General features: G+C 33.1%; 4 protein-coding genes across 7 annotated transcripts in view; 2 read left to right on the top strand and 2 right to left on the bottom strand.

The window, feature by feature from the left end:
- Nucleotides 1-26,697, bottom strand: part of LOC129949345 (WASH complex subunit 3) — a 191,588-nt gene that overhangs the window by 13,984 nt on the left and 150,907 nt on the right. The gene's annotated exons all lie outside the window — the stretch shown is intronic.
- The window catches only part of LOC129949338 (protein peste-like), a 66,893-nt gene continuing 47,254 nt past the window's right edge, over nucleotides 7,059-26,697 (top strand). Inside the window, exon 1 of one of the 2 annotated variants that reach the window (XM_056060734.1) lies at nucleotides 7,059-7,638. In XM_056060734.1, the coding sequence (XP_055916709.1) occupies nucleotides 7,629-7,638 (10 nt within the window). In that variant the 5' untranslated portion in view covers nucleotides 7,059-7,628. Of the gene's footprint in view, nucleotides 7,772-26,697 lie in introns of both variants that reach the window. The other variant, XM_056060736.1, reaches the window with a different exon arrangement.
- LOC129949340 (putative nuclease HARBI1) lies at nucleotides 11,313-13,064 on the top strand. Of its 3 annotated transcripts, none has more exons than XM_056060741.1 (5): nucleotides 11,313-11,481; nucleotides 11,539-11,699; nucleotides 11,942-12,383; nucleotides 12,439-12,583; nucleotides 12,652-13,064. In XM_056060741.1, the coding sequence occupies exons 2-5, from the start codon at nucleotides 11,548-11,550 to the stop codon at nucleotides 13,047-13,049; spliced, it is 1,137 nt and encodes a 378-aa protein (XP_055916716.1). In that variant the 5' UTR covers nucleotides 11,313-11,481; nucleotides 11,539-11,547; the 3' UTR covers nucleotides 13,050-13,064. The 3 variants fall into 3 exon arrangements, with proteins under 3 accessions (XP_055916716.1, XP_055916715.1, XP_055916714.1); XM_056060740.1 differs by having other exon boundaries at nucleotides 11,322-11,481; nucleotides 11,543-11,699; nucleotides 12,649-13,064; XM_056060739.1 differs by having other exon boundaries at nucleotides 11,323-11,481; nucleotides 12,649-13,064.
- On the bottom strand, nucleotides 13,116-14,313 carry LOC129949342 (uncharacterized). The gene is made up of 3 exons (XM_056060743.1): nucleotides 14,154-14,313; nucleotides 13,920-14,097; nucleotides 13,116-13,868 (listed from the first exon to the last, which is right to left on the bottom strand). Coding segments are annotated over exons 1-3 (798 nt in total). The 5' UTR covers nucleotides 14,156-14,313; the 3' UTR covers nucleotides 13,116-13,250.

The raw sequence follows: 26,697 nt of genomic DNA, 5'->3' as shown, positions 1-26,697 counted from the left end.
AGAATTGTAATTTAAATACGATTTATAAAAGTTTTTTTTTGTAGTTTTTATTGAATATACAAATTGAAGAACGAAATGCTTTCCCTAGAATTGTTGTTTCAAAGCAATTTTACTGAGGAACAAAGGTTTATCGTGGAAGCTAGAATAAACAGTATTACGAGATGCTTCAAACTTACTGGACAAATTATAAATTCATGAACTAAAATAAGCAAATTAAACTTGGTTTAACGTCAAACACCAAACAAACCCTATTCACAATCGTATATTGATTTGTATTCACAATGGGTGAAAAATTATCATTTGATACTCATAATACCAAATTATCAATAAATTGTTAGAAGTTATCATTTATCAAATAATTGAAAGTTGATAGCCATAATAGGGCTGTTAATCTGAAAATTTCAAAAAAATAATCAGGCCTTTTCTGCTATTCATTCGAAGTGAATCTGTGTATGTCGGTAACGTCGGTAATACGGCGCGGTATTCTTATTTAGATTCTCATATAAAATGCAGTGGATTTTTCATTTCATATCTGATTTGTTAATTTGTAAGCAAAATATAAGTGAAAACTAATTTATTGTAATTAAGAATATTTGTTTTATAAATAATGGAATATTAACATTTATTGGGAAGGAAGACACTTCTTAACATTTCTATGAAGCTATCTGTTTGAGGATTCTCTTATTCCTCTTGTTCCAATTGGAATAAAAACTCCAATACTGTCCATTTCCAAAAATTAAACCAATTATTCTTTTTAGCTGGATTGATTAAACTTAATTTTTGTATGAATGAATGAATGAAAACAATTTATCCAACATTCCCAAGATTTTTACATGAACAGCTGTTTATTTGAATGTCAAATTGGTTTGGGATAATGTAGTTCACCCGATGGATAGCAGAATGCAAAGGCAGTGCGAAAGGGAATCGAATATACGAATTCATTATTTTGCAACATTTCTTAGATTATACAGGGTCCGGCAAAAAGATCTACCGTATTTTAAAAGGCAATGACAAATAAAGGTTTTTTTGCCGGACCCTGTATCATGTTTAAATAATCAAAGATATATGTCAAATGTCTATTGGAATTGAGAACATTCATTGTAAGAGGTTATAATTCTGAATCACAGAGAAATATTATAGTAAAGCTGAAATAAAAGATAATGAGAGATAGTAACAAAATTTAGTACCGATAAATGGAATATAAAGTGCAATTTTAAATAAATGCATGGTGAATACGGGATCAAAGTCGATTATGCGTCAGAACTTCAATATATTTACTAACTTAATACTTATTAACTTGTTGTAATGGCGTTGTATAGATCGAAGTGGTCGGCATTATTTTATATACGAAATAAAAAAGTTACATTTTTATAAAATGTTTCGAACATATAATTTTTTTAAAATGTCTTTATAAGGATTTTAATAATTTAATTGATTTAAATTACTTTATTTTTTTTTAATAACATGTTTAATGTTATTTTGAAGTCATTTAAGAACACGTTTTACTATTTGTCTTGTTAATTAAACTGTTTATCGCTTAAGGGTTTATAGTACCTTAGATCTTTATGGAGTCGATGCCCTGTATGCAAATAAGTTAAAATAATAATGAATGTATGTACATATGATGCTTACACTTTAAAGTTGTTTTTAACTGAAAATGCAATTGATAGAATAGTTTTGATGATGAGGGTCTATGTGTCTTGGAACTTCTTGTAATCTTTTTTAAAAATTACCCAACAGGAGACTAAAACATTTTTAACTCATTTTATTGAAATCCTGCCTAAAAATAACCCAATATAACAGACAAAATTGATAATTTCAAAATTGGGTCACTAAGGCGTATGTGTAATGTTTTTTACTAACAATAAAAATGTTTGTTACATAAAATTTAATTTTTGTTTTTGATTAAAGTACAGATATTGCTTATTTCTCGACGTGAGGGAACACAAACAAAATTAGTATTAAATTAAAGGTGACTGTTTTTTAAAAATATATTTGCTAACCAAAGGCAGCAGAAAATACCCCTTTAAAAAATTAAAATCCAAATTTCTCCAAATTTGTAGAGTAGAAAAAAATTAAGGTTTTTGTTTTAAGCTCACGAAAATATCAATATTAGTTTAGGTCCGTAAAGCTGGAAACACCACAATTGAATTTCGAAATTCTAATGATGGGGAGATTTAGGGTTCTCTTTGTGCTAATTTAGTTCTCCTTTCCCGGTTGGTTCAAATAAAATTTCTGTGGAGAAATTCTGTACCCGACGTTTTGAAAAACAAAATACAAACTAATACATTTTCATTAAAAAAATACCAGTTTCGTGTTTTTATTCCCACTGGTTTGTGTTTTACAGGGGAAAGATCAATTTGTGATGACGTCCTCCCAGCAAACTGTACTCCACAGGCTTAACTCATTTATATTTACTCTTATTTTATTTTGGAGATTTGTATGTCAACCAACTGTATTTAAACAAAGCCTTTTAACCAATCAGATCAAGAATTTCTGTTTTGAAATCAAAGTAACCTTCATCGGAGTTCAAAATTTTACTAATCAAATTTAAAACCGTAATAAGAGCACTTAACTAGCATAAAATGAGCCCTAAATTACCCCATCATTAGATTTTTAAAACTTTGTTTTGTTTAGAAAGTCTCCATAAATTTCAACTTTGCGACGTGATTAAGGGGGTAAGGGCTTGAGATACCAAACTGGGTTTCATTAACTCAGGAGCCCAAAAAGAGCCCTTAAGTCACTCATCATCAGTTTTTTGAAAATATGAATTTAAAGGTGTGGTGTTTCCAGCTTGACGTTAAACTGGGAACACCACAAGTTTAAGGGGGAAGGGATTTTTGAACCAAGTCGTTATTAGAGCACTAAATTAGCCCAAAAAGAGGTCTAAATCACCCCATCATTAGAATGTCAAAATTCGATTGTGGTGTTTCCAGCTTTACGGACCTCATTAGTTTTTGTATCTCAAAAGATAGATGTTATGCTGTTAGATGCAAAAAAGTTTCCTTAACAACTTCTAACTTCAAGTTAATTTATCTAAGCTAAATGTCACCTTTGATTTTGAGTAAAATAGATATTCGCATTCAAAAAATAAAATGTGATTTTTTTTATATTGGGTATATGAATACCCTTATAATGATTATACACAGGGCCAGCACATTGTAATCAGTAGGAAATATTGAATCTGGTAAGGAATTCCACATTCGTGTAGTGTGACTAAAAAAAAAATCTCTATACTAAACAGTACGACAGAAATTAAGTTCAAGGGTAAGCTGATAGGCATTTCTAAAAGAACGAGTATTACGGTTGAAGTTTTTGAGGGGAGGAATACAACTGGCTATTTTATTAGGGTATTGCTTATAGAAGTAGCGATAACATAATGAGAGGCATGAAACCTTACGACGGTGCTCGAGAGATGCAAAAGTTTCAGTTAGACGATGGTCACCTATAATTTTTCGAGCTCTCTTTTGAATTCTGTCCAAGAGACTTAAGTGGTTGGAAATTGTACTCAAGTTTTGGTCGAATGCAGGCTTTATAAATTGTAGCCAGATCAGAAGGGGTAAAAAACTTCTTACATCTTCGAAAAGAACCTAAACACTTAGCAGCATTTTTGGCGAGCCAAATATGTGATCACTCCACAACAAGTGGTTTGTTATCCACAGCTGATAGCTGTTCAGTCTTCTCGATATGCAAGTACCATTCATGGATAGTGGCATTGGTGGAGGGGTTACACTTTTGCGACAGTAGGCAACCTTGAGTTTTCGAAGCATTTTGAAGCACGGTTTTTGATTCCCCATTGTACAGTGCTATTCAGATCAGAATTTAATAAGCTCATCGTACTCTGCCGTTGGTAGTCCACATCCGAAGAACAAGGATGAGAATCTAAAAACAAATATGAAAAGCTGAGGGTACTGTCATCAGCGAAAAAATTTAATGCGTTAGTAGTTTCAGACAAGAGATCATTTATAAAAATAAGGAATAGCGTCGGAGACAAAACGGAACCAGCACAGCAGCGTTTATTTTGAGGATATCAGATTTGAAAACCCGTCCAATACTTCTTGAATTGAACGGTCCGAAAGATAATTTCTAACCCAACGAAGAAGGGATCTTGGTGCCAAACTCTATAAAATGCCTTTGAAATATCGAGTGCAATTATCTTACTTTCTCCAAGACGATGTAAAGATTTGTTCCACTGTTCGATTACATAAACCATGAGATCACCAGTGGTCCTATTGCCACGAAAGCCATATTGCCGGTCATTAAGAAGCTTCCGTTTTTTAAGTGTTTCTTAAGGTGAAAACTGATCAGTTTTTCCATGACCTTGGAAAGAAGGGATATAAGTGTATAGTTAGATGGTGAGGATGATTTGCCTTTTTTAGGGACAGGCTTGACAAATGCAGTTTTCCATCAACCAAGAAAGAGACCTATAGAATAGGACAGATGAAAAGGCTTACGCAGTGGATTTGCCAGCGTTGAAGAACACCTCTTCAGAACAATAGCGGGAATGCTATCCGGGCCAGCATTTGTGAATGTCAAGATTTTTAAGTACTATAGTAACTGAACAAGTGCGAAAGAAGATTCGTCCCATAGAATTGTTTACGCTTTCAAGTACAGGCGGAGTCAGGAGCTTACATAGGGAGTGTCATTAGAAACAAGCGTTTAGGAACCGAGGAAGACGTAGTGTTACGCACATTTTTTTACAAATGACCAGACATTTTTACTGCCATTGGGAAATTGTAGTATTTTTTGCCGTAATTTCTGGTCCTACAGTTCTTTTTAGCTTGTTTGAACTTACTCTGGTTTTTCTCAGTTGGGTTGGCTTTGTAATTCCGGAAACTTACATTTTTGACATCATTGTTTTTGCCTAGAATTTAACGCTTCCAAAACTCAATGGTGTCTACTTTCGTTAAAATGTAACCCTCCCCAATACAACTTTTAAGAAGGTAATTGCTTAAAGACGATTCAATTGCTTACACCAAAAACGCCACTAACTGCATTCTTGTGATTTAACTATAGTCTATTTAGCCTTTTTCGTCCTAAACCTGACCATAATTCTAATATTTTGACATGTCTCGAGTCTTATTAATTTGAGCTAAATTTTCAAAATTTTTTCAAATATTTACTTGATGTGAAATTCTTCTTTAAAAAAATCGTTTCTATCAGAACATACAAATACTTTTAAACCTTTATTATTTTATTTGTCAAAAACCGTTTATCAGAATTAATAGTTTCAAAACATGATAAATTTATATAATTATGACCTAGGCTGTATCTCCAAAATAAAACCTTAGATAAGAAATCTAAGTACTAATTAACTTACAATACTCGGATTGTGTTAGTCTCTGATCGCATTTTCGACATTGCCAACAATAATGCTTAAGATTTCTTCGACAGTACAAGAAATGTTGGTGTGGCTGGAATTTACAAAGTCTTCACGAGTTCAAGACTTGACTATAATTCGCATTTTTGGACAGCTGTCTTAAACAATTTTAAGTAAGATGGAATCTAAAAAAGAGCTTTCATGTATTTTTTTGTTTCATAGATATTTTCACAAAAAATGTTCTGTCAAATTAGACTGGCTACATTCCTTTACTACCCTCCCACCTTTCAAAAAATGCAGCCGTAATACTTGCACTTCCAGGAACGGTCATCAGTTTACCCTTGATTTCAATTTAAGACGTACTGTCAAGTATAGAAATTGCTTTTTTTAACCGCACTTCAAGAATGTGGGACAAACTCTGTTAATACCTTTCATTTTGATATTCATACCCCAAACATCAAAAATCTTGAGGGTAGTTATGACCCCTTTATTGTATGCAAATTATTTAAATTTAGCGTCAACAAAACCACTGAAAGCATTCACAACGCTAGTGGCTACGTATAGTCAAAATTTAACTAGCTTTGTGAATGAAAAATTGCACTACAGCAGTAGTCAATCCTTAACTGTCATATTAATGACAGATGCAAAAGCAAACAAACCCAAAATCGTAAACATTTGTTTTGTTTATTATTACACTTAAAAAATATTACCTGTTATGATTTGATTGCAAATATCTTGAGCTGCTTCTATTTCGGAGTTTATACCTAAGGATTGGAGGTATTCAAACATTCATTTCGAATGTTTGAATTTTTTGTAAATTTTTCTAACAGCTAATTGTGAAAAGTCAAAATCAGTGCCCTCTAACTTTGTAGCCGAAATTTGTACACTACGTCGGAGGGGAAATTTCAACTACTTTTGTAGTTAGATTTAGCCAATCAGAATGCCTTGACTACGTAGCCACTAGCTTTGTGAACGCGACCAATGATGTATGGTTTTTCAATAAGACGCTACTTGGACTGTCACTTTTGAAGCTGCCATCTTTTAACATGTGACAGATATAATAAACTACACCGTTACTTAAAATATAACGATACATAAGTTTTAACAACGAGTTAAAAATTCTTAAAGTAAACTACAAAATTGTTAAACATTTTGCAAACACAGTTAGCAGTTCTACAAGTTTACTGAGGTCACCACAATTAGCCACATAGAATCTTTTTCTTGGGGGCCATGTGAAAGATGAGGTATATGTGAAAGCAAAACAGTAGATTTAAGACCTTAAAGGTGGAATTCATGAACTTATCGAACCCCAAATAATTTTTCATTTTAAACCCCTTTATTGCCATCATTCATATTTACTTGGAGGTGAATCTCCAAAAATGTCTTAGTGTAAAAAGTACCTTATGTTTCGTTTCGCATGCACGCATTTTTTAACCCCCTTTTCCATGTTTTAATGCGTATTTGCCATAACATAAGATAACCAATATTAATTTTGTGTACTTTCTATGATATAAAATAATGATTGCCATAATCTAGTACCTCGATAGAACCTTACAGAAATCTAAAACAATTGGTTTAGTATCTTTTGGAATAGTAGCCGGCTTGTCGCACTTACAAAGACTGAAACTAATTATTATACTATGAGGCTAACGAAGCAACAGTAAAAAGCAACAGGCTGGCTTTTGGGGAAAACATCATTAAGTTATAGGAAAACATACGTAGAGTCACTTCAGTTTCAGAGTCTTTTCAGTCTGTGCAGAGCAACTATCAAGTAAAGTCGTCTTCGTCGTAGTCGTTGTCATAATATCGTGTCGTGCCGTGCGTCGTCGCTGTTGGCGGTAAAGAGAACTTTTGTACATTTATATTCTTTTTGTTATTTGTAATAATTTTTGCGCCAAGGAATTTAAATAGGATCAAAATATTTATTTTTTCCCAAGAATTAAATTCTTATATCTTGTCTACAACTTTGGAGAGATTTTGTTTAGAGGACAACGCAGTTTAGAGTGTGTCCTGGGCTTTAATTTTGTTGACTTCCTGGGTGCTCGGTGGTCTTTAAATTCCATGTTAAGTGAATTTGTTTTCATTTTTCAATAATGTGTAGAACTGTTATCCTGTAAATTTTGAGTGTTTGTGATTGATAAAAATTGTAAATTAATTGAAGTGTCATCAAATATAAATCAAAGGACAACAAAAGATTGCAGTGATTTTACTCTGCGCATTAAATTGAGAATTTTGTAACTTAATTTTGTTTTGTGTTGTTATCAAAATCATTTATAAACAAAAGGAAAAAACATTAAATCGGAATTGCATGATTCAGAGTGAGTGAATTTTTTTTTGATTTACTTAAACTATATAAATTATTGTGTATATTTTGCTGCGCCTGAATGAGAGATTAAATTTAATTGAGGGTTATTTGCTATCATCACTTGTGCTTAGATAATAATTGTAGCGGTAAGTCAATTCATTTTGTTTTTGAAAGAAGACAAAAGAGAAAAAAGAAGATAAAATTTCGATAGGATTTAAATGTTTTGTTTTTTTGAGTAGGTATAGATTTGTAAATATCAATATTTAACATATAAGAAAGGCTTAATAGCTTTTGACAGTGGTATTGAAAGAAAATTCAGGAAAAAGTATAAAAGGTAATTTCCCATGATCATGCACCTTTTTTATATAAGGATTTTATAAGTCGAAAAATCTCGGCGAGACTTATTGGCATTTTTTTAGTTTTGGTTCAGTTTTTTGAAAAATGGCTACAATGGAAATGCTTAAATATCAGTATGGTTTTTGTTCACGGCTTGTGTACGAGTTTACTTTAACGATCAAAATAGAATCCTTTCAGTTTAGCGAAGGACTTTTAGTATTGCATAATTGTTAAGACCAAGGTATAAAATACTGTCTTATAGTTTAAACATTGAAACCTCAAAGAGGAAGATGCAAAAGATTTTGTGGTTAAATACATACTTGTACTTTTAATTTCCTTTTTACATAAAATGTTAAAAGTTAAAAAGTGCAGATTTTACTCAAAGTCGTACGTTTAAAAAGCTGCATCAGATCCTCCTCTATTATTGTGATATTTGTTCCTCATTCACAATTCCAGTAATTTATTATCGAAAAATTAAATATCTTATAATTTGCTTCCGCTATAAAGTGGTACAGGGTTATCCATTATGCGGTTTCAAAAGTAAATGTAAATAAAACGCATATAAAATATTTTTGTTCATGATATTTTTTTTTTATTTATACATTTTGAACGTTGACATTATGTGTAAAATAATAAATCATTTAAAGGATTTGGGAGTTATATTGGATGAAAAGCTTTCGTTTAATAAGCACATCGATTACATATTCAGTAAAGCTAATGGGATTCTAGGGTTTATCAGAAGAAACTCTACTGATTTTTTCGACCCCTACACCATCAAATCATTATATATTGCACTGCGTGTCTATTTGAGAGTACTTCTGCTAGTTAAGTCTCGAGAACAACTCTCGGAAGACTGTCCATTTGAGAGCCAAATTTTAGAAGTTTTGCTATCGCGAGCTCTCTGCTAGAATATTACCCGTGTTTTGTTTGGAAATCTATCCATAGTAAAGTCGGATTTTACACGAACAGAAAAACAAAATCCATAGTGAGAATAACACCGTTTAAAGTTAGAGTAGAATCTCACTATGGATAGGTTTTTGACATTTATACGAGCCTCGAATGGATCTTATGCGATTTCGTTCTCAAATGTTGGTAAGATTGATATTGCATTTGTATCTCTATGGCTATGTTCGTTGAGTAGTTCTGCATTTAGAATTATGTGTGTTTTCCACAGCGGAAAAAACGAATCTATTACTGTTGATATTATTTAGTTTTGTTAATGCAAATGGACTAACTGGGCTTATTTTGCATAAAAAAACAATAGAAAAGATATTTATGTTTTGCTATGTTTCCAAAAAACGTTTATTTCAGTTTAGAATAAATAAATATCAACTCGATTCAGGTATATAAAGAATTGAGGCGAACTTCAAGCTCGCTTCAACACCACATGTTAAAGTAGAAGTCTACAACTTTTTGAAGTTTTTTATTATTATTTTGTTTTTTATACCAATTTTTAAATACAAAAATCTAGCCACTGCGGATCGTTTTGTTGGGAATTTCTCAATTTACTATATATAAAATGCGAATTGAAGAGAGTTTTCTTGCTGAGAGTTCTCTCATAATCGTGTCCACTTGATAGATTTCTTCTGCTAGCATATTATCAGGTGGCAACGTATTCTATCCACACTGATAACTTCCAATCCCGTCTATCGATTTGCCTTGCTTAAAAGGTCTGTAGGATTTCGTGTTTTGTTAAAAAAGTTGTAAGTTGAATTATTCTAAAAGATTTAAAAATTACCAACAACATTTTGCATTTGATCAAATAGTTTGATTTCAAAATCTATTGTAAACGAGATTTTTAGTTGAAAAACGATTTTTACCAATTTTAGCAGCATTTTATTTTATTTCTTAAATGAATAAATACAAATTGTATTCTAATTTAAAGTCAATATTTAATTGTTCACGAGATATTGAGAACCGAATATCAGTTTTTACCAAATTTGCGTACTATTATTTGTAGATTTTAGTTTTGTATGAAATAAAAAAAGTTTGAAGACAATAGTTTTAATTTGTAAAAAGCGATTTGAGTCGAAAGTAAATTTTTACCAAGTTTTAGTATTGGTTTTTTTAAAGTTTTTATTTTTTGTACAAAAACTGTCCGAATGTTGAAAACAATATTTCTTGTAAGATAAAATAATTAACAAGCCATAATCTCAAATCTTTGAAAAGTTATTTGAGTCAAAATTCAATTTGTAACAACTTTGAATAATTTTTTTTTAAGTTTTTATTTTTTTTTTAAAACTGTCAATTCGAATTTTCTTAACATTTATTAAAAACGTTATTCTTCCGTTGATCGAATGTCGATAGTAATTAGTCAACTCTTCGCGAGCTACTCTCCAGACTATGTCCACTTGCGAGATCGCTCTCGAGAGCGGCTTGAGAGCGACTCGCAGCACGTTTACTCTCAAATGGACATCCACCTTTAGATCGGTACTGGAATATTGCAGCATAGTTTGGAACCCCTATTATAAAACTTCTAGAATAGAAAAAATACAAAAAAGTTTTACTAGGTATGCTTTATATAAATTAAATTGGAATATAGAAGTACCATCTTATCCATCTAGATGCCTGCTTATTGACATTCAAATATTGTTCAATAATGTTTGTAAAACATTTAATAAGCAATCGTATCAAATGTTCTTTTTTGTTAGAACGAATACTTTTTTACTTTCCGTCAAGGGATCTTCGCTCTAATTTTCATTTGCGAGAGACTTTTCATAGAAGAAATTATAGTAGAAACGAACCGTTTGCACGTTGCATAAGAAAAACGTATTTTTCAATAGCAGGCCAAAAAAGAGTCCGTTATCATATAACTATTAGTATCCGTGGCATGATGGTTAGTGCGTTTGACTGTCATGCCAGAGGTCTTGGGTTCAAACCTGCCTATGCCATCTTAAGTCTTTTCACGGATACTGACTCTTGCGAGATATTGACAAATTCTCCAAGAGTAACTCTTGTCATGAAAAAGTGTTTTCTCAAATTAGCCGTTTGGATTCGGCACATAAACTGTAGGTCCCCTCCATTCCTGACAACATTACTAGCACACAGGAATGGTTAAGAGTTGTAAGTTACTAGGCCCTGGTTCACAACGAACTGTTGCACCACCCAATTTTATATTTATTTATCATATAACCATAACGCTCCGAATTGACGGTGACAGTCGTTCCACGGTCGTTATCAAAGAAGTAAGACCCAATCACACCTCTGGACCAGAGAACGCAACAAACAGTGACTTTTTGTGGATATAATGGCCTCTATTCAATTATTTTCGGGATTCTCAGAACCCAAATACGACAATTCGGTTTAATAACATGGCCTTTATTACGAGTGTCGTTCAACGATCGATGCGATAAATGTCGAAAGCATCGATAAAAAGTATTTTTGGTATTATGTATCTTCATCGACAGAGTTTCTTGTTATTGTGAACAGCGAACTTTGGGATTGTGAATAAAAACTAAATTTTGACATTTGAGTAAATTTCAGTGATAATTCATGTAGAAAAATTGTTTAATAATTTAATGTGAGTAGTTGAACTTTATAATAATATAATGCAAGCACCTAATTGACTACTTTTCAGATAGTTAGCATGATTTCCAGCGAGTTTTTCTTTGATTCAGACGACGATGAAATAGCAAGCGAAAGGATGGGCAGGAATAGAAGTTATGACCTGTTGGTGATTGCCAGAAATAGAAGGCATTTGAGGGACGCTTCGAACCCTCTGGAACTTGAAGAAAATATGTGAATTAATAACATGAACATATTCACCCTTATTCTAATAGTCGTTTTGCTAGAACGTCAATAAAACGACAAGGCTCTGGAAACAAAAATTGGAATTTCATTGAAACGATTGAACGCTGCTCTTTTCGTATTATTCAAACACCGAAATGTGGTCTCTGGAGCGTTCTCGTTTTAAAGGCGTTTAAAACGACTACCGGAATAAGGGTGATTGTTTTCATTTGCTAATTTATTATTCTTTGAAGATTTTTGAAACACTTCAGGCTATCAAAGCCAGCTTTTGTCCAATTACTTGCTGACATTGATAACCATCTAAGGCCAGCAAAGCGAATAACTTCGATTCCAAGCATTATAAAATTAGCTACCGCACTACGATTCTGCGCCCATGGTTCATACCAATTTAGTGTTGGCAACGAATATTGCCTGGGACTTGCACAGTCGACCGTATCCGTCGTGCTAAAAGAAGTGTTAAACTGTCTCGAAAGAATAATTTGCCCAGTGTGGATTAAGTTTCATTATACCGAAGCTGAAAAATCACGCTCTAAACTTTATTTTTATGAGCGCAGCCATATACCAGGAGTAATAGGTTGTGTCGATGGCACGCACATTAAAATTGCTTCTCCAAAAAAGGATCTCCAACATGCTTACTATAATCGTAAAGGATTTTACAGCATAAATGCAATGATAGTAAGAAAACTCTTTTTCAATAATTTTGTCTATTAATTTACAAGTTTTGTTTTAGGTTTGTGACGATACGATGAAAATCCGTTTCATCAACGCAAAATACCCTGGATCAACTCACGATGCCAATGTTTTTAACATGTCAACCCTAAGGGTAATTCTGGAAAGGGAAACTGAAAGAGGACAATCAAACTCTTTCCTTTTAGGTAAGATTTCAAAGAATAGAACATTCGTTACAACATAAAAGAACTGATGTTTTATTATCCCCAAGGAGATGGAGGATATCCCCTAAAACCGTATTTGTTGACTCCATATCGAGATCCCGAATTGGCGTCACGTGAAAGTGCATTCAACAAAAAACATGCACAGGCAAGAAACATAATCGAACGAACAATTGGGGTTCTTAAAAATCGATTCAGATGTTTGCTACGGGCAAGAGAGTTGCATTATATTCCGAAGAAAGTAACTCAAATCACAAACGTGTGCGCAGCATTGCATAACATTTGCTTGTTCTACAATACCCCTATAGTTGATGACTCCATAAATGAGCCCGAAGACGATGATGATGATGACTCAAGTGACATTCAAAATTCAAATGATACTGTACACCAGATAAACAACAATGCTATCAGTATTAGAAACGAAATTCTAATATCAATGATGGAAAGTTGAAATAGAATAAGATGTACAACATTTTTTTTAATAAATACTTATTTTATTAGGTACAAAAAGTCTTTTAGTAGGAACATAGGAACATTCAACACGGTAGGTATCAAAACTGAACAAAAATAACACAAAAATACTTCAATTAATAGAAAACAATGATATAAAAACACTTCCATTCTCATGAAAAATAAATGAATTAAAAAAAAATTAAATTTTTTGCAAATGCATCTCCACTTGAGTTTTTTTGATTTCCAGCTTTTGTTGTTTTAATTTAAGTCTTGCAGTTCTGTCTCTTTGTCGGCTTCTCAAATCTTCTTTATACAGCTGAAGCTTTTCTCTCTTTATGGCAAGCAGTTCTTTGTTCTTATCCTTCTTTTGATAGTACATTTTTTTTGTATATTCTTCCAAACTTGAAATTTTTTTTTTTAGTTCCCTCATCGTTGATTTGACTTCATTATTAAAGTCCTCCTGCATATTTGTTTGGTTCTTCAGAATTGAAAGCCTCTCGTCCTCTCCTTTCTGTTTGTTTTTTTTTAAACAAGTTTTAATAGGAGCATCACTTTCATCCGCCGTAATTTCATTGGTTGTTATCGGGTCTGGGTCTTCATCAACATGCGTACAATTTGTTTCCATGTTTTGGATTTCCTCCTGCCCAAACTCAATTCCTGGTGGATCTATAGAGGCGTCAATTGAAAGTAGTCCTATGACACTTTCCTCCAAATTACTGAACGTATGCAGTCGGTTTGGTCCACCACCTGTTGCCTGGATTTCTGTCTTATTTTCAGTTTTTTTCTTTTTTATTTTAAATTTGAGATCAGCCCAAACCTATTACGAAAAAGAATTAAAAAATGTTTTCTGATGCTAATGCAAAATTACCTTAATCCATTTATCGCAAGTACGTACAGGAGGTCCGATACTATTAAGTTCCGTTGTAAATCTATCCCATCTTTTCTTCGCTTGGGCTTTACCGCAAATTCCCTTCGCAATATCTGGGTTTGCTTCCATTATTGAAACTAGCCTTTCTAGCTGTTTCTTATTGCTCACTACTTTTACCCTGTGATAACAAAATATTTATTTTTAACAAAAAAGAAAATAAATTACAAATCTTACATTTTTGCCCGGGGATTTACACACAACACCAGCAGTCGAACAGAAAAATGCAGACGATAACTGTCGAAAGTGAAAACGAATAATATCGAACGAAATCATTCACAATAGTAATACATAATACCAAATTCAAATATTGATGTTCGACTACCGATAAATGTCGTTTATCGAAAGCCAAACGACACTCATAATAAGGGCCATACCCTACGAGGGAGGAATGTGCTTTGTCACTGAAGACATTTTTTTTTCGAAATTTGCCATCCACCGACGCCTGTTGTTCAAGCACCCGTTCGATGTATCTACGACGTTGTGAATGGTCAGCTGGCTTCAGTTGTCATGTAAGCTGGACTTTATATGGATGAAGGTTTAGATCTAAAAGCAAAATACACCATAATTTGCCGTAAGACAGTCCTAATTCCTGAGAACGAAGGAGAATCAACCTTTCGGGTCTTCGGCAACACTTTCACTTACAGCAGCGATATTTTATTTTTAGTGGTACGAGCGAAGCGAAAATGCACAAGGTTTACAATATCCGTAACCAATACAGTCTCTTCAAATTTCTTAAAAAAATTTGGCAATTGCTTTTTTAGTTGGACGAAGCACGATGAGTGGCAGTGGCAGAATCACCATTTTTGTAGTAGATTTTAACAATTTGTATGCCTTGTGCAATAGTTAAACGATCCATTTTCGTAAATGTCAGATTTTCAACTAAAAAAAGAAGGGTTTAACAATTTAGTTTGACAGATGAATAATTCCAGCCCTATACTATTTAAACCACAAAATGGATTACTCGTTACTAAAGTACGAAGTTTTTTAATAATAAAATACCCGTGTTTTATTGGAAAATCTATCCAAGTATAGTAGGATTTTACACGATATATCCATAGTATGAATTCCACCGATAAAAGTTAGAGTAGAATCTTACTATGGATGGGTTTTTGACATTTATACGAGTCTCGAATGGATTTTATGTGATTTCGTTCTCAAATGTTGGTACGATTGATATTGCATCTGTATCTCGATGGCTGTGTTCGTTGAGTAGTTGTGCATTTGGAATCATGTGTGTTTTCCATTGAGGACAAAAAAATTATTTAGTTTTGTTAGTGAAAATGAACTAACTGGTCTTATTTTGGAAGAGAAAACAATAGTAAAGATATTTTTGGCATCAGTGGTTCTTAACCACAGAGAAATTACCATATTTTAACACATTTTGGACTAATTGAAGGTTTCAGTATTTTGACATTTTTGAAAATCATACTAACTAATAGTGAAATTTTCTTATTTTTGTATATGAACTGTGAGATTTAAGTATTGGCAATTAAGCATATTGCTCCGAAATTATTTTTTCCACCAAATTTGTTTTTATTTAAACTTATAGTGTGTAAGTTGGTCAAATTTAATTTGTTGACCGCCCCTAAACGATACACAATTGACTTTTAAAAGTTTTTGGAATGGTGTTAAATTGCTTCCGCTTACAAGTTCAGGTTGAGATCGGCCGACTAAGGTGGTCAACAGATATTCAATGATCGTGAAGCCAAGAACTCGATAATTTTTAAAGAGTGCTTGGGGCATATTGTCCTCAGCCTATGGGACTATATTATCTCTTTAAAAATATCACGTTATGTTTCCTAAGTCGTGATTATAATGCATTTGGGAGATCGGTTCAAAACTGAACCAAGAAAACAATCCCACACCATGATATTACTGCCTCCTCTTATTAAGGACACCTGAAATATAAATATTTTGTAAATTTGAGCGTAGATGTAGACAACCCAGGAGTTCCGAATCAGCGCAAAAAATGACTTTTTTTTTCAAAAACGTAAGAAAGAGCATAACATTCAATGCTTTTCAAAACTTTATATAAATTCAAATGGAGACCCATAGCTTATGAGAGTTTCCGTAAAATAAGTGAGATACATTATCTAGAAGATCAAGGTTTGTCCTATGCATGTTTTATCTTAAAACACGCGTATTGAGTTTTTTTATTTCAAAAACTTTATGTGTTAGGGAAATTTCATAATAATTTTGTATGAGATTCTAGTTCAGGGCACCAAAATTCTTTAAGAAATTATTCTTTGGTTTGTGTGCTACAAAAAAATACTCAGGCTTACTGACCAGTTTAATAAGTTACTGATCCTGTTTATAAATCCAAAGGCTATATTACAAGAAACTATAGTACAAAATCTTATTTTTAAAGATTTTTATGCCATAAAAATCGTTCTTTTTTGACCACTGTGAAATGCGGAGCAGATCCTAGTTTATTAAAGCTACGGCATCATTTTAAGCCCCAAAAGGTCGACTCATCAGGAGCTGCACATCATCAGCATAAAGATGAATTAAACAATGTTTAGCAACTTGTGGTAACTCATTTATGTAAAGTGAAAAGAGGATTGGCCCAAGGATAGATCCCTGTGGCACTCCTCTCAAAACATTGAGAAATGTCGATGAGTATCGATTGGCCACCACGCATTGTTGCCTTTCGCTGAGATACGAAAGTACAAGCTTACAGGACTCTAAAGAAAAGCTAAAGTTAATTCACAGATTTCTTCAAAGAATTGAGTGGTTAACAGTATCAAAAGCCTTTGAAAGTCCAAAAGTAAGGCGAATTCGCAACTGCGCTAAGGTCGAAAACCAGACTGACAGGTACTTAACAGGTTGTTGATTGTAAGATATTTTTGAATCTGCCCCAGAATAGTTTTTTCAAACACCTTCGAAAGAAAGAAATTCTGTAGCATTACCTGTTTGCTCTTTGGGTATGGAAATAATCTTAGCCTTCTTCCATTCTAAAGGAAGCTCGGAAGTAGTCAATATGCCGTTAAATATGTAGGTTATATAGCGCAGTATATATGGAAGCAGTAGTCTCAAGAACTTATGCATATGTTCTGCATTTCACTTATTGTAAATATACACTTTGCGAAAGTGAATTTGGGTGTTCTACAATTCGTTATCGTGAATTGGATTTTCGAACATGCAAATGGATGTTCTATATTTCGGTTTGTTCCATTTTTCGAACGCATTCAAATGACATTTTTTAATTTTGTGAATTGATCTTTGAAAGCTTCCTTCTTCTAGGAATCGGAGGGTTGCAGCATGTTTTGAATTGAAGAAGGTTTTATAAAAGGTTCTATTTCCCTTAGAACATATAAAAAAGGCGTCTTTGCTTAATCTAAAATAACTTAATTTATCAGAACAATTCTACATAATTTTCACACACGTAAAATGTGTCAGCAAATGCAATATATTTTTTTCTTTCTTATTTTATCTCTTGAAATATTCTTCCTTTTTGCACTTAAAATTGATAATAATATTGCATCCATTTTCAAAACAGCAAACATTTTACTTCAGAAACAAAATAAAAATGTATGATTCTTCAGTTCTGACAGTTCGAAGCGATTTCGAAGTTTTCGAATTCGATCGAATTGAAGAACATGCAATTTCATTTCACGTGAAATTGAAAAGTGATTTCAATTCGCTTTCGATCGAAATTCGGAACATGGGCGTTAGGGCCCATTTGGTTCGGGCCAGTAGCATTAGATTTAATCGATATTATTGCCTCTACAATGTCTTCCTCTCATTTTCTTATAAAACTCAAAGAGCTGTTGATAGCAGTTGGTTCCTCCTCAGTAAGGAAATGAACGGGTGAAGCAATGTTAAAGGGCATTGACGTAAACTTTTTGTTGAGTTCATCGCAATCGATGTCACCAACAGGTTTTTTGGATTGTTTGCCAATACCGATTTTACGCAGGTTTTTCCATAATTTTTTGCTAGAGGTCAAAGAACCAAGTTTGTTTTCAGAATAAAGTCTTTTTGCCGTTCTGACCATTACGACAACTTGATAACGCAGTCTGCAATACAATTTGTGGAAGTGCTCCAGTTTGTAACGTCTCCATTAACTGCAGGCGGCATCTTGCCGTGACATCAGAGCAGCGAATGAGAAGGGTTTTAATAGGAACATGCCTCTCAAAAAGCTGATTGACGTTTTGCCGTAAAAACCTGACTTGATCATTTAAATTTTGCATATTGTACAGTGAGTTCCATTCTACGCAGTCAAAATCACACACTAAGTCAGATGTGTTTAAGCTTTTGAAGTCTCGGTAGTGAAAAAATTGTTGATCAACCTGAAAAACTAAATCCAAACATACAAAAAGTATTCGTGCTTGGAAAAACCAGGTGCTTAAAGCTGGCTGTAAAGCATAACCTTACTAACATCGCTGGTAGCAGTGGAGCAGTTAACGGGTTTCAGATTCAGCGCCTTAAATACATTAAGGAAATTTTTAGAAATCGTCTCTAACGTTGTAACCGATGGTATTGTGCTAATATGGTTTTATGGTCTGTAAACTGAGCCAACTAAAACATTTACGTACTATTTTTTGTATTAATTTAATGATTTCTATCGATTTTGAAAGATTCTAAGTTGTTTTGTTGTAAATCAGCTCCCACAAGTTGTTTCAGAAAAAAAAAATTGAACAATACTTTTGGCAAAAGTAGCCGGTTATAAATAAAAAAAATAAAATAAATACAAATGTTTTAATGATACCGAATTTTCAATCACCTGGCTCTCTAAAATCAAAGAACAAGCTACAATGTTTCCCCTAAGAAAATTAAAATTACAAACTTACTCAGAAGAGCAGATATTTACAATACTCAAAAGCTTCTCATTTACAACAACTTTGTATTGATTTTATTTTTAAATTGTTTTTGAAAAAATTCTTGGAAGATTAGCTCCGTCTGTCGACGCCGCCAAAGTCAGCCGGGTGGTTTCTATCAAAAAGCATTTTTTAAGTTTTTCGTAAAAACAGAACACTTGTCCTTGGAAAAGAAATGTAAATAAAACAAACAGTACTGTGCAAAACATTTGCAACTAGAACCTCTAACATTTTTCTTTGTAAAAAAAAAACAATTGTTTAGAAAATCAAACAGCTAAATTCTTTCTTTAGTTTTCTAAACTCTTCTGATATTACGTTATAATTGTTAGAAAAAAATTAACACTTCACGTTGGTAAAATTACTGTGCAAAACATTTGAAACTTAAATTTTACAACTAAATTTTAAACTGTTGTCTTACTGCAAGGCATGGAAATGTTAATATTTAATGTACCCTTTATTTTTTATAACGGCTGTATATCTTCTGGGCAATGAAGCTATGAGGTTATTAATTATCGTTTTTGGAATGTCATTCCACTGCCTCTGAATTCCAGCAAAGAGATCATTTTGTGTTTAAAATGTTGTTCCAAATTCTTCTCTTCACAATTTCCCACAGGTTCTCTATTGAGTCTAGGTCTGGGGATTGGGCTGGCCATGGTAAAACCTCAATCCTTTTTTTCTGCAATCTATTTTGTGGTCAACTTCGACTTGTGTTTCGGATTATTGTCGTGTTGGAACGTCCATTTCCCAATGGGCATAAAAAAGCATGGTGTTACAAAGGATGTTTACATAGTCTTTAGACTTCATTATGCTCTTCACTTGTGGAATTGGCCCGAAGCAGCTCAAGGCAAACATTGAACCACCTACATGTTCATCCGTTCATTTAGTGTATTTGGGATTTAGCCTCTCACCTCTTGGCCCTCTGACATGTTGTTTTTCAACCGATAAGTGCATATTAAACTTTGATTCGTCTGAAAATAAGACCGTCTCCCATTTTTGGGGACTCCAATTGAGATGAGTTTTTGGGAAAGCCAAACAAACTTTCACATTTTTTAACAATAAATAGCTCTTTTGCGATTTGAAAACTACGCAGTGTACGGCGTCTGATAATTGATGGGTCAATGGGTAACCTAAGTTCAATTTTTGCTTCACTAGATGATTCCGTGGGTTTTCTTCGGATGGAATTTGTTATTTTTCAATCATTTTTTTTTTCAAAGCACTCAAATTTCTGAATTTTATTTTTGTCTCACGATTTTTAAAATACTTTTTTTTTTAATTTAAAAAAAAATTATCTTAAAAAACCGTTTTATCGATAAAAGTCGCGTCTAAAACTAACTTAACAAATCAAATTACACGCATAAACTTACCAACCTCAAAATAAATCAGATTAACCGTTGTCAAAATGAGCCAAAAACAGAATTGGCCACTAGTTGCAAATGTTTTGCACTGCTGAAATCATTATTGTTTTTGTAAAAGCATAAGTGGATCAGCCTGGGGATCAGTGCCTAAGATTATGAACAATAAGGTGACACATAAAAAAGTCTAGAGCAATACAAAAAGAGGCTGGGATGCGACCCACACTGATAACTTCCCATACCGTCAATCGATTTGTCTTGATTAAAAGTTTCTCTATAAGTACTCGTATCAATTTTTACCAAATTTTCGTACTATTTTTTGTAGATTTTATTTTTTATGAAAAAATGGACTGTTGGATTTTGATCTAAAAATTACTGAATATCGAAAACAATATTTTCTGTGAAATAAAATAAGTTTGAAGTTAATCTTTTTAATTTTTGACAAGCTATTTGAGTCGAAAGTAAATTTTTACCAAGTTTTAGTATTGTTCTTTTTTAGAGTTTTATTTTTTGTAAGAAAACTGTCAATTAGATTTTTCTCAACATTTTTCAGAATGTTAAAAACAATATTTCTTATAAGATAAAATAAGTTTGAAGCCTAAATTTCAAGTTTTTGAAAAGATATTTGAATCGGTATTCAATTTTTAGCAACTTTGAGTAATGTTTTTTTTATAAAAAAAACTGTCAATTTGATTTTCTCAAAATTTTTTCAGGTGTCAATAACATTATTATTATTCGTTGCACAAAATTATTTGGAGATGAAATCATATTTTAGTCGTAAAATTTCGGAGGTGATATATTTTATTTCAGTTTTTTTGATTTATAAAAAAAACCGTTAAATGGATTTTTTCAAAAAATATACTTCTTTGATATTTCCTTACAATATATTATATAAAATTTAATTCAAGTCTCTAGCCTTTTTGGTTCGTAAGATATTTAGGGTTAAAAAAAATTTCACCTTTTTTTCAAACTGCTATGGTAAAAGTACCACCCACGCATTTTTCTTGAGAGCCCTTTTTGCATCTTTCTGCCTTATTATCTGTATAAAAAAATTTATTTGAAATCAATATCTGGTTCTTGAGCTATGGACGACGAAAAAAACGTCGCGACACGCACTCACAGACATCTTTCTAAAAATCTTTTATTTTGACTCTAGGGACCTTAAAACGTCGAGAAATGTCAAAATTTTCAATTTGACAAATCGGACCCATTACAATAACTTCCTATTGGAAGTTAATAATTTGATTGGAACAACTTTAATATACACGAATGTCCGATTTTTTTATTTTCGGTGATAGTTGCAAAAGTTATGCACAGTACTGTATGTGTTGTTTTTTTGAAAAATTATATGTTTATAAATTGTATTTATTGATTAATTGGTATAAAAACTAAGAAGATGATATTATTCTTTTTTTTTTAAATATTTAAAATTGTATAAATCTATTTTCATAAAAGTTAATCAATATTCGTTGTTTAAATATTTCAGTTTCCGTTTTGAATTGTGAAGGGAGAAAGTGCAGACATTTTATATACTTGTAGTAGTTGTTGAAAATTATTAAGTTAAATAAAGAACAAGTTTATTAATTTAAAGTTTACATTAATGTTTTTCAACGTCATGATCAAACATAACACAGGGGGTTATTATGAAAAACGATACTCGTTTTTAATACGGAGTATTTGTGAAATTGCCATTACGAAAAACGAGAATCGTAAAAAAAACGATACTCGTATTTTTATTTACGAGTGCCTTCAAGCACTCGTTCAGCTTTTGTTTTGGGTCTCGGAGGTTTACTCTCAAATGTCAAACATTCCTGTGTTTTGGTTTGGTTTTCATTTTGATGAGGGAGACAAAATGTTAGTTAAATAATAAATATATTGGCAAAAAAACATAAAAATAAGATATTTCTAATATTAAGGCCTACTACGAATGCTAAACAATATTTTACCGAACCGAATGCAAATCAAATTTAAACTTAAAACTTTTCCAACATTTACATTTTGACATTTGTAAATAGACGTGAAGTTAGTTGCGTTTAAGAAAATAGCATTTTTCATTTTTGGCTGGCAACATATTCTTGATTCCATTTTTGTTTCTCATAATCGTTTTACGCCATGAGTTTCATTTTACTGGGTTTCGTTTTTTCTGCCGTTTGTTTCGTATTTCATAATAAGGGCCCAGGTGGTTGGAAATGTCAGATGTTTTGAGAATAATTATGAATGAATGAACCAACGAAATTTGAAATTCTAAGTTTGCACAAAAATTTAACCTTTCCAAAAATAATTTATCTGACCACAAATAAATGGCTCTGCCACTTACTATAATTATGAACTTTATGACAATTTCTGTTGATTTTTATATCAACATAAAAATAATATAAATATTGTATCTATGTCATTCAGCTAAGTTTATTAGGTCTTTATAATTATAATTTAAAAAAAGAAGTAAAGTCATTGGTAAGGTAACACATTTGGTAAAAGAGAAGCTTCGCAGATTTATGATCTCTGATGGGAAGCCGGATGACTAGATGATATTTTGTTGATGATTTCATATAAGTTTTGTGATGAAATTCATCAATACATTTTTTGGTATAAACTATATACAGATATTTATATATACTTGTATATTTTTGTTGTTTTGTTTTTCTATTGTTCTATGGCGTTGTTTTGAAATTTGAATGCACAAAAATACCCGATTTTATTCTAATGAATTCAATTATGAAATACAAGACGGAAACAAAAAGCTTTCAAAGAATATATCAGTGCAGTAATTATGAAGTTTACGTTTATGCTAATACTATAATTTTCAGTTTATGGTATAATTGCATCAAAATTGACAGACTCTTAAAAACAAACAATTTAATTATACGGTGGTAAAATACAACATCTTTTTTTAAAGATTTAACTTGACTAGGTACAAAGAAAAGTTGCACCCACTTAACATATTTTCACGGCAATAATTAAGCGAACATAAAATATTGTTTATTAGTAATTCAAAATTAAACATGTTTCAATAAGTAACCTTAAGTTTTTATTCTTAAAGTTTAAATTTTGTGTTGTTTTAAAAGTTCTACCATTAAGTGGACCCATTTGTTATTTCTTTTTAGAGAATTCGAATTTTCGAATTCGAAAACAAAGATGACATTTATTTTGTTCGAAAGATAATCGTTAAGGATAATAATTCGAATATGATTGTTGGCATACAAGCACCACAACTGGACGTAGTCAAAGTTGGAGATCGAATTTTAGATGACTTTTTCCTTTATTTGACGCCATATTTAGGCAATTAAGCTGAAAATGTTTACCTCTAAGTAGTCTATAGTTTTAACCTTACCGTCTTAGAACTTAGAGCATCGAATTCACATATTTCAGTAACGTGAAACTATGCAGTTTACAAACTTTTACTTCAATAAATCTATTGTTGCAAAAGATGTGTGACATGTCGTGCAGGCGGCGACGGCAGTAAAGTCAATCAGCGTTAAGTCAATCAGTAATTATGGCTTTATACCTTTAATGATCATAACATCTTGAATTGTTCAGTGTTGGTTTCAAAGACAATTTGTTTTAATTGTGATTGCCAAGTATACTTTTTGATGATACAAAATGACAGTAGAGAATGTCAAACGGTGTTGACATTTCTGTCAAGTTCTGGAAATTAAAAAAAAAAATTGGTTGGAGCAACAGTCCGTTGGGAATGGAAGGGACCTACAATTTTAGGCAAAATCCGAATTTGATTAAGAACTTTTTCATGACAGGAATAACTCTTGAAGGATTTATCAATTCCACGCAAGAGGCAGTACCCGCGAAAATTATTTTTTTTTTAAATTAAGGTGGCACAGGCAGGGATTGAACCCAAGACCCCTTGTATGACAGCCCAACGCACTAACCATCACGCTACGGGTACTACAAATCTAACTATCTAACTACCCACTACTACCCACTATCAAGGTCCGATTGAAGCCACCAAAACTGGTTCTCCTGCTTCACCCTATCAGTTCGGTCCCGTTCGGACACAGCCCTACTGAACCGAAGGAGCTCCGCTTCGCCTTGTGCCATGACGTCCCGGTTGTACATGAGTCGCCTATCCACGGTTTGTCGTCTGACGTGGTAGATTAGCGGAACTGCCAATCTATCCTGCATTAGACCTCTATCAAGTTTCTTCACGAAATTTTCAATTCTGTTCATTCGAATCCCTCGTGGCCCTAGCTAACGGAGTTTCTAACCGTCGCAATATCGCTGAATCTTGTCGAAATCACGCTGCAGGAGAATTCTATTAACCTCAACCTTTCGGGCCGTTCTGTACGCAATTATATCGTCGGCGTACACAATTGCCTTTGTAAGACTACCTATCAGATCGCTGGTGTAAATACTGAAGAGAATCGGCGAATTCACCGTTCCCTATTGAAGACCATTTTTAATTAGGAATGTTGTGGTACAAGTTACATTGCCACTTTTGACAACAAACATTCTACCGTTAAGCATATCATAAAGTATATACAACAATGGCTTGCTTATGCCAAGCCTGCTCAGTTTTAGGTAAAGACCCTCAAACCATACGGTGTCAAAGGCCTTTTCCAAATCAACCGGAACAGCACCTGCGCATTGTTGTTTTGATTTATTCCATTGGATATCAGAAACGAGTTTAGACGCAGCAAGAATTGTGTCATGACCCGCCTTGAACCCGAAATGTTTATCCGGAATTATTTTGTTGTCCGCAGCCCACTTAGTCAGAGCACTATTAATCATTTTTTCGAAAACTTTGCTGATGCTAGGAAGAAGACTTATCGACCGAAGATTTGACGGGTTGGAGTTGTCCTTTCCCTTTTTCGGGAGGGGATGAACCACAGCGGTCTTCCAGTGCACTGGATAATATGCATTATTCAGTCCCACCGTCCTGTTCTCTTGAGTTCTTTGGAGTTTCAGACACGGATGGTCATTATCGTTTTTTCCTGAATATCTTGTTCATTTTGGGGAACATACTAGGGTCACTGTAATTAACTAACCGGATCTTGCGGTCCCAGTACTTGTTAATTGATGACCTGTAGTTCTCTTTAATCAACATATTGACATTTTTTACTGACTACTTCAGTGTCCTAACCTCAAAGTCGTGTGGATCTTTAAGTCGTCTGTTCAAGTTCTTGAGTCGTAAGCCACTGACGCGTTTCTGTAAGCGTCCATTTGGTCCCGTTCTTTGGTATTGTCCGTTCCATCGTTCGTTTTATTGCTTTTTCCATCTGTTGTAAATGTTGGTCAATTTCTGTATTTGCCAGATTTCTGTTGTTTGATGGGGTTATGTCACTCGAACGTAGTTCTCTCGCTAGGGTGTTGGTGAATCGAGGCCAACGCATCTTACTGAAATTGTAAGAGTATACGTTGCAACGTATTCCTCCATTACAATAGCCAGTCCGCAGTAATCACTGTCATACTCGACTGTGTGTAAGCAGTTTCGAGGGTGATTACGCACTTTGTAACTGTCAGTCTGATGACGTACAGCAAAAGATCCAAAAAGGAGCTGTTTCTTGGATACGATGGCTTTTCAGTAGCCAGCAGGTCCACGCCATATTCAACGCTGTAAAGATTCATAAAATTAAAAAAAATGCCTACCTCTGGGATTACTATGTTAATTTCCCCAATCCTCATGTTTTGCGTTTAAATCACCGGCCAAGATGAAATAGTTTTCTCAGTTTAAGTTCCCTAAAAAGAATCTGGAGTTCTGAAGCAAAGTAAGAAACCTGCGGAGCTCCAAAAGTCAATCAGTAATCATGTCTCTATAGCTTCCATGATCATAACATCTTGAATTTTTCAGTGTTGGTTTCAAAAATAATTTGTTTTAATTATGTTTGCCAAGAATACTTTCTGATGATACAAAATGACAGTTGAGAATGTCAAACGGTGTTGACATTTCTGTCAAATTCTGGAAATTTACTTTGGAAAAAAAAATCTGTTCACAAAATTCAGAGTATTTCGTCCATTTTACGTTCAACAGACGAAATTGACGTAAATGGAGCTAAGACAATCCTCAAGCCATTGCATCCATTAAAATGTATTGTTTGATAGAGTAACAACTACGTCACTAGCGCCATCATTAGGCCCTATTTCTTTGGAAATGAGGAATGACCAGCAGGTTAGGTGAATGGAAAACCAAAAAGAGGCTGGGATGCGACCCACACTGATAACTTCCCATGCCGTCTGTCAATTTTTACCAAATTTGCGTACTATTTTATGTAGTTTTATTTTATTGAATATCGAAAATAATATTTCCTTTTGTATTTCCCTTATGTTTAGGTTTCAGAGTTTCGTAGCTAGATGTCGCACGCTGAGCGCGAAACACTGAAACCTGAGATATAGAAGCGAGACAAAAGTTGTTTGGCTCGCTCTTGTAAAATTTGTATTTTAACGGGCATTCTATTTTCCTAACGCGACCAAACCAGTACAAGTGAGTCGAAATAGATTTTGTAATCTTGAAATAAAAGTTATATCTTCAAAAAATTAATATTATACCACACTTTGAAATAAAATAAGTTTGAAGCCAATATTATTAATCTTTCAAAA

This window comes from Eupeodes corollae, chromosome 3, assembly GCF_945859685.1.
Source record: "Eupeodes corollae chromosome 3, idEupCoro1.1, whole genome shotgun sequence".
Classification (NCBI taxonomy): domain Eukaryota; kingdom Metazoa; phylum Arthropoda; class Insecta; order Diptera; family Syrphidae; genus Eupeodes; species Eupeodes corollae.
This window is presented reverse-complemented; position numbering and strand designations above follow the sequence as displayed.

Bases quoted from the DNA above. Each gene is read 5' to 3' on its own strand.
- LOC129949340 (XM_056060740.1), top strand. From the start codon at position 11,548: ATGATTTCCAGCGAGTTTTTCTTTGATTCAGACGACGATGAAATAGCA. The intron at 11,700-11,941 runs GTGAATTAATAA...TATTCTTTGAAG, and splicing joins CTGGAACTTGAAGAAAATAT to ATTTTTGAAACACTTCAGGC. The intron at 12,584-12,648 runs GTAAGATTTCAA...ATTATCCCCAAG, and splicing joins ATCAAACTCTTTCCTTTTAG to GAGATGGAGGATATCCCCTA.
- LOC129949342 (XM_056060743.1), bottom strand. The intron at 13,869-13,919 runs GTAATTTTGCAT...TTTTCGTAATAG, and splicing joins CTTGCGATAAATGGATTAAG to GTTTGGGCTGATCTCAAATT.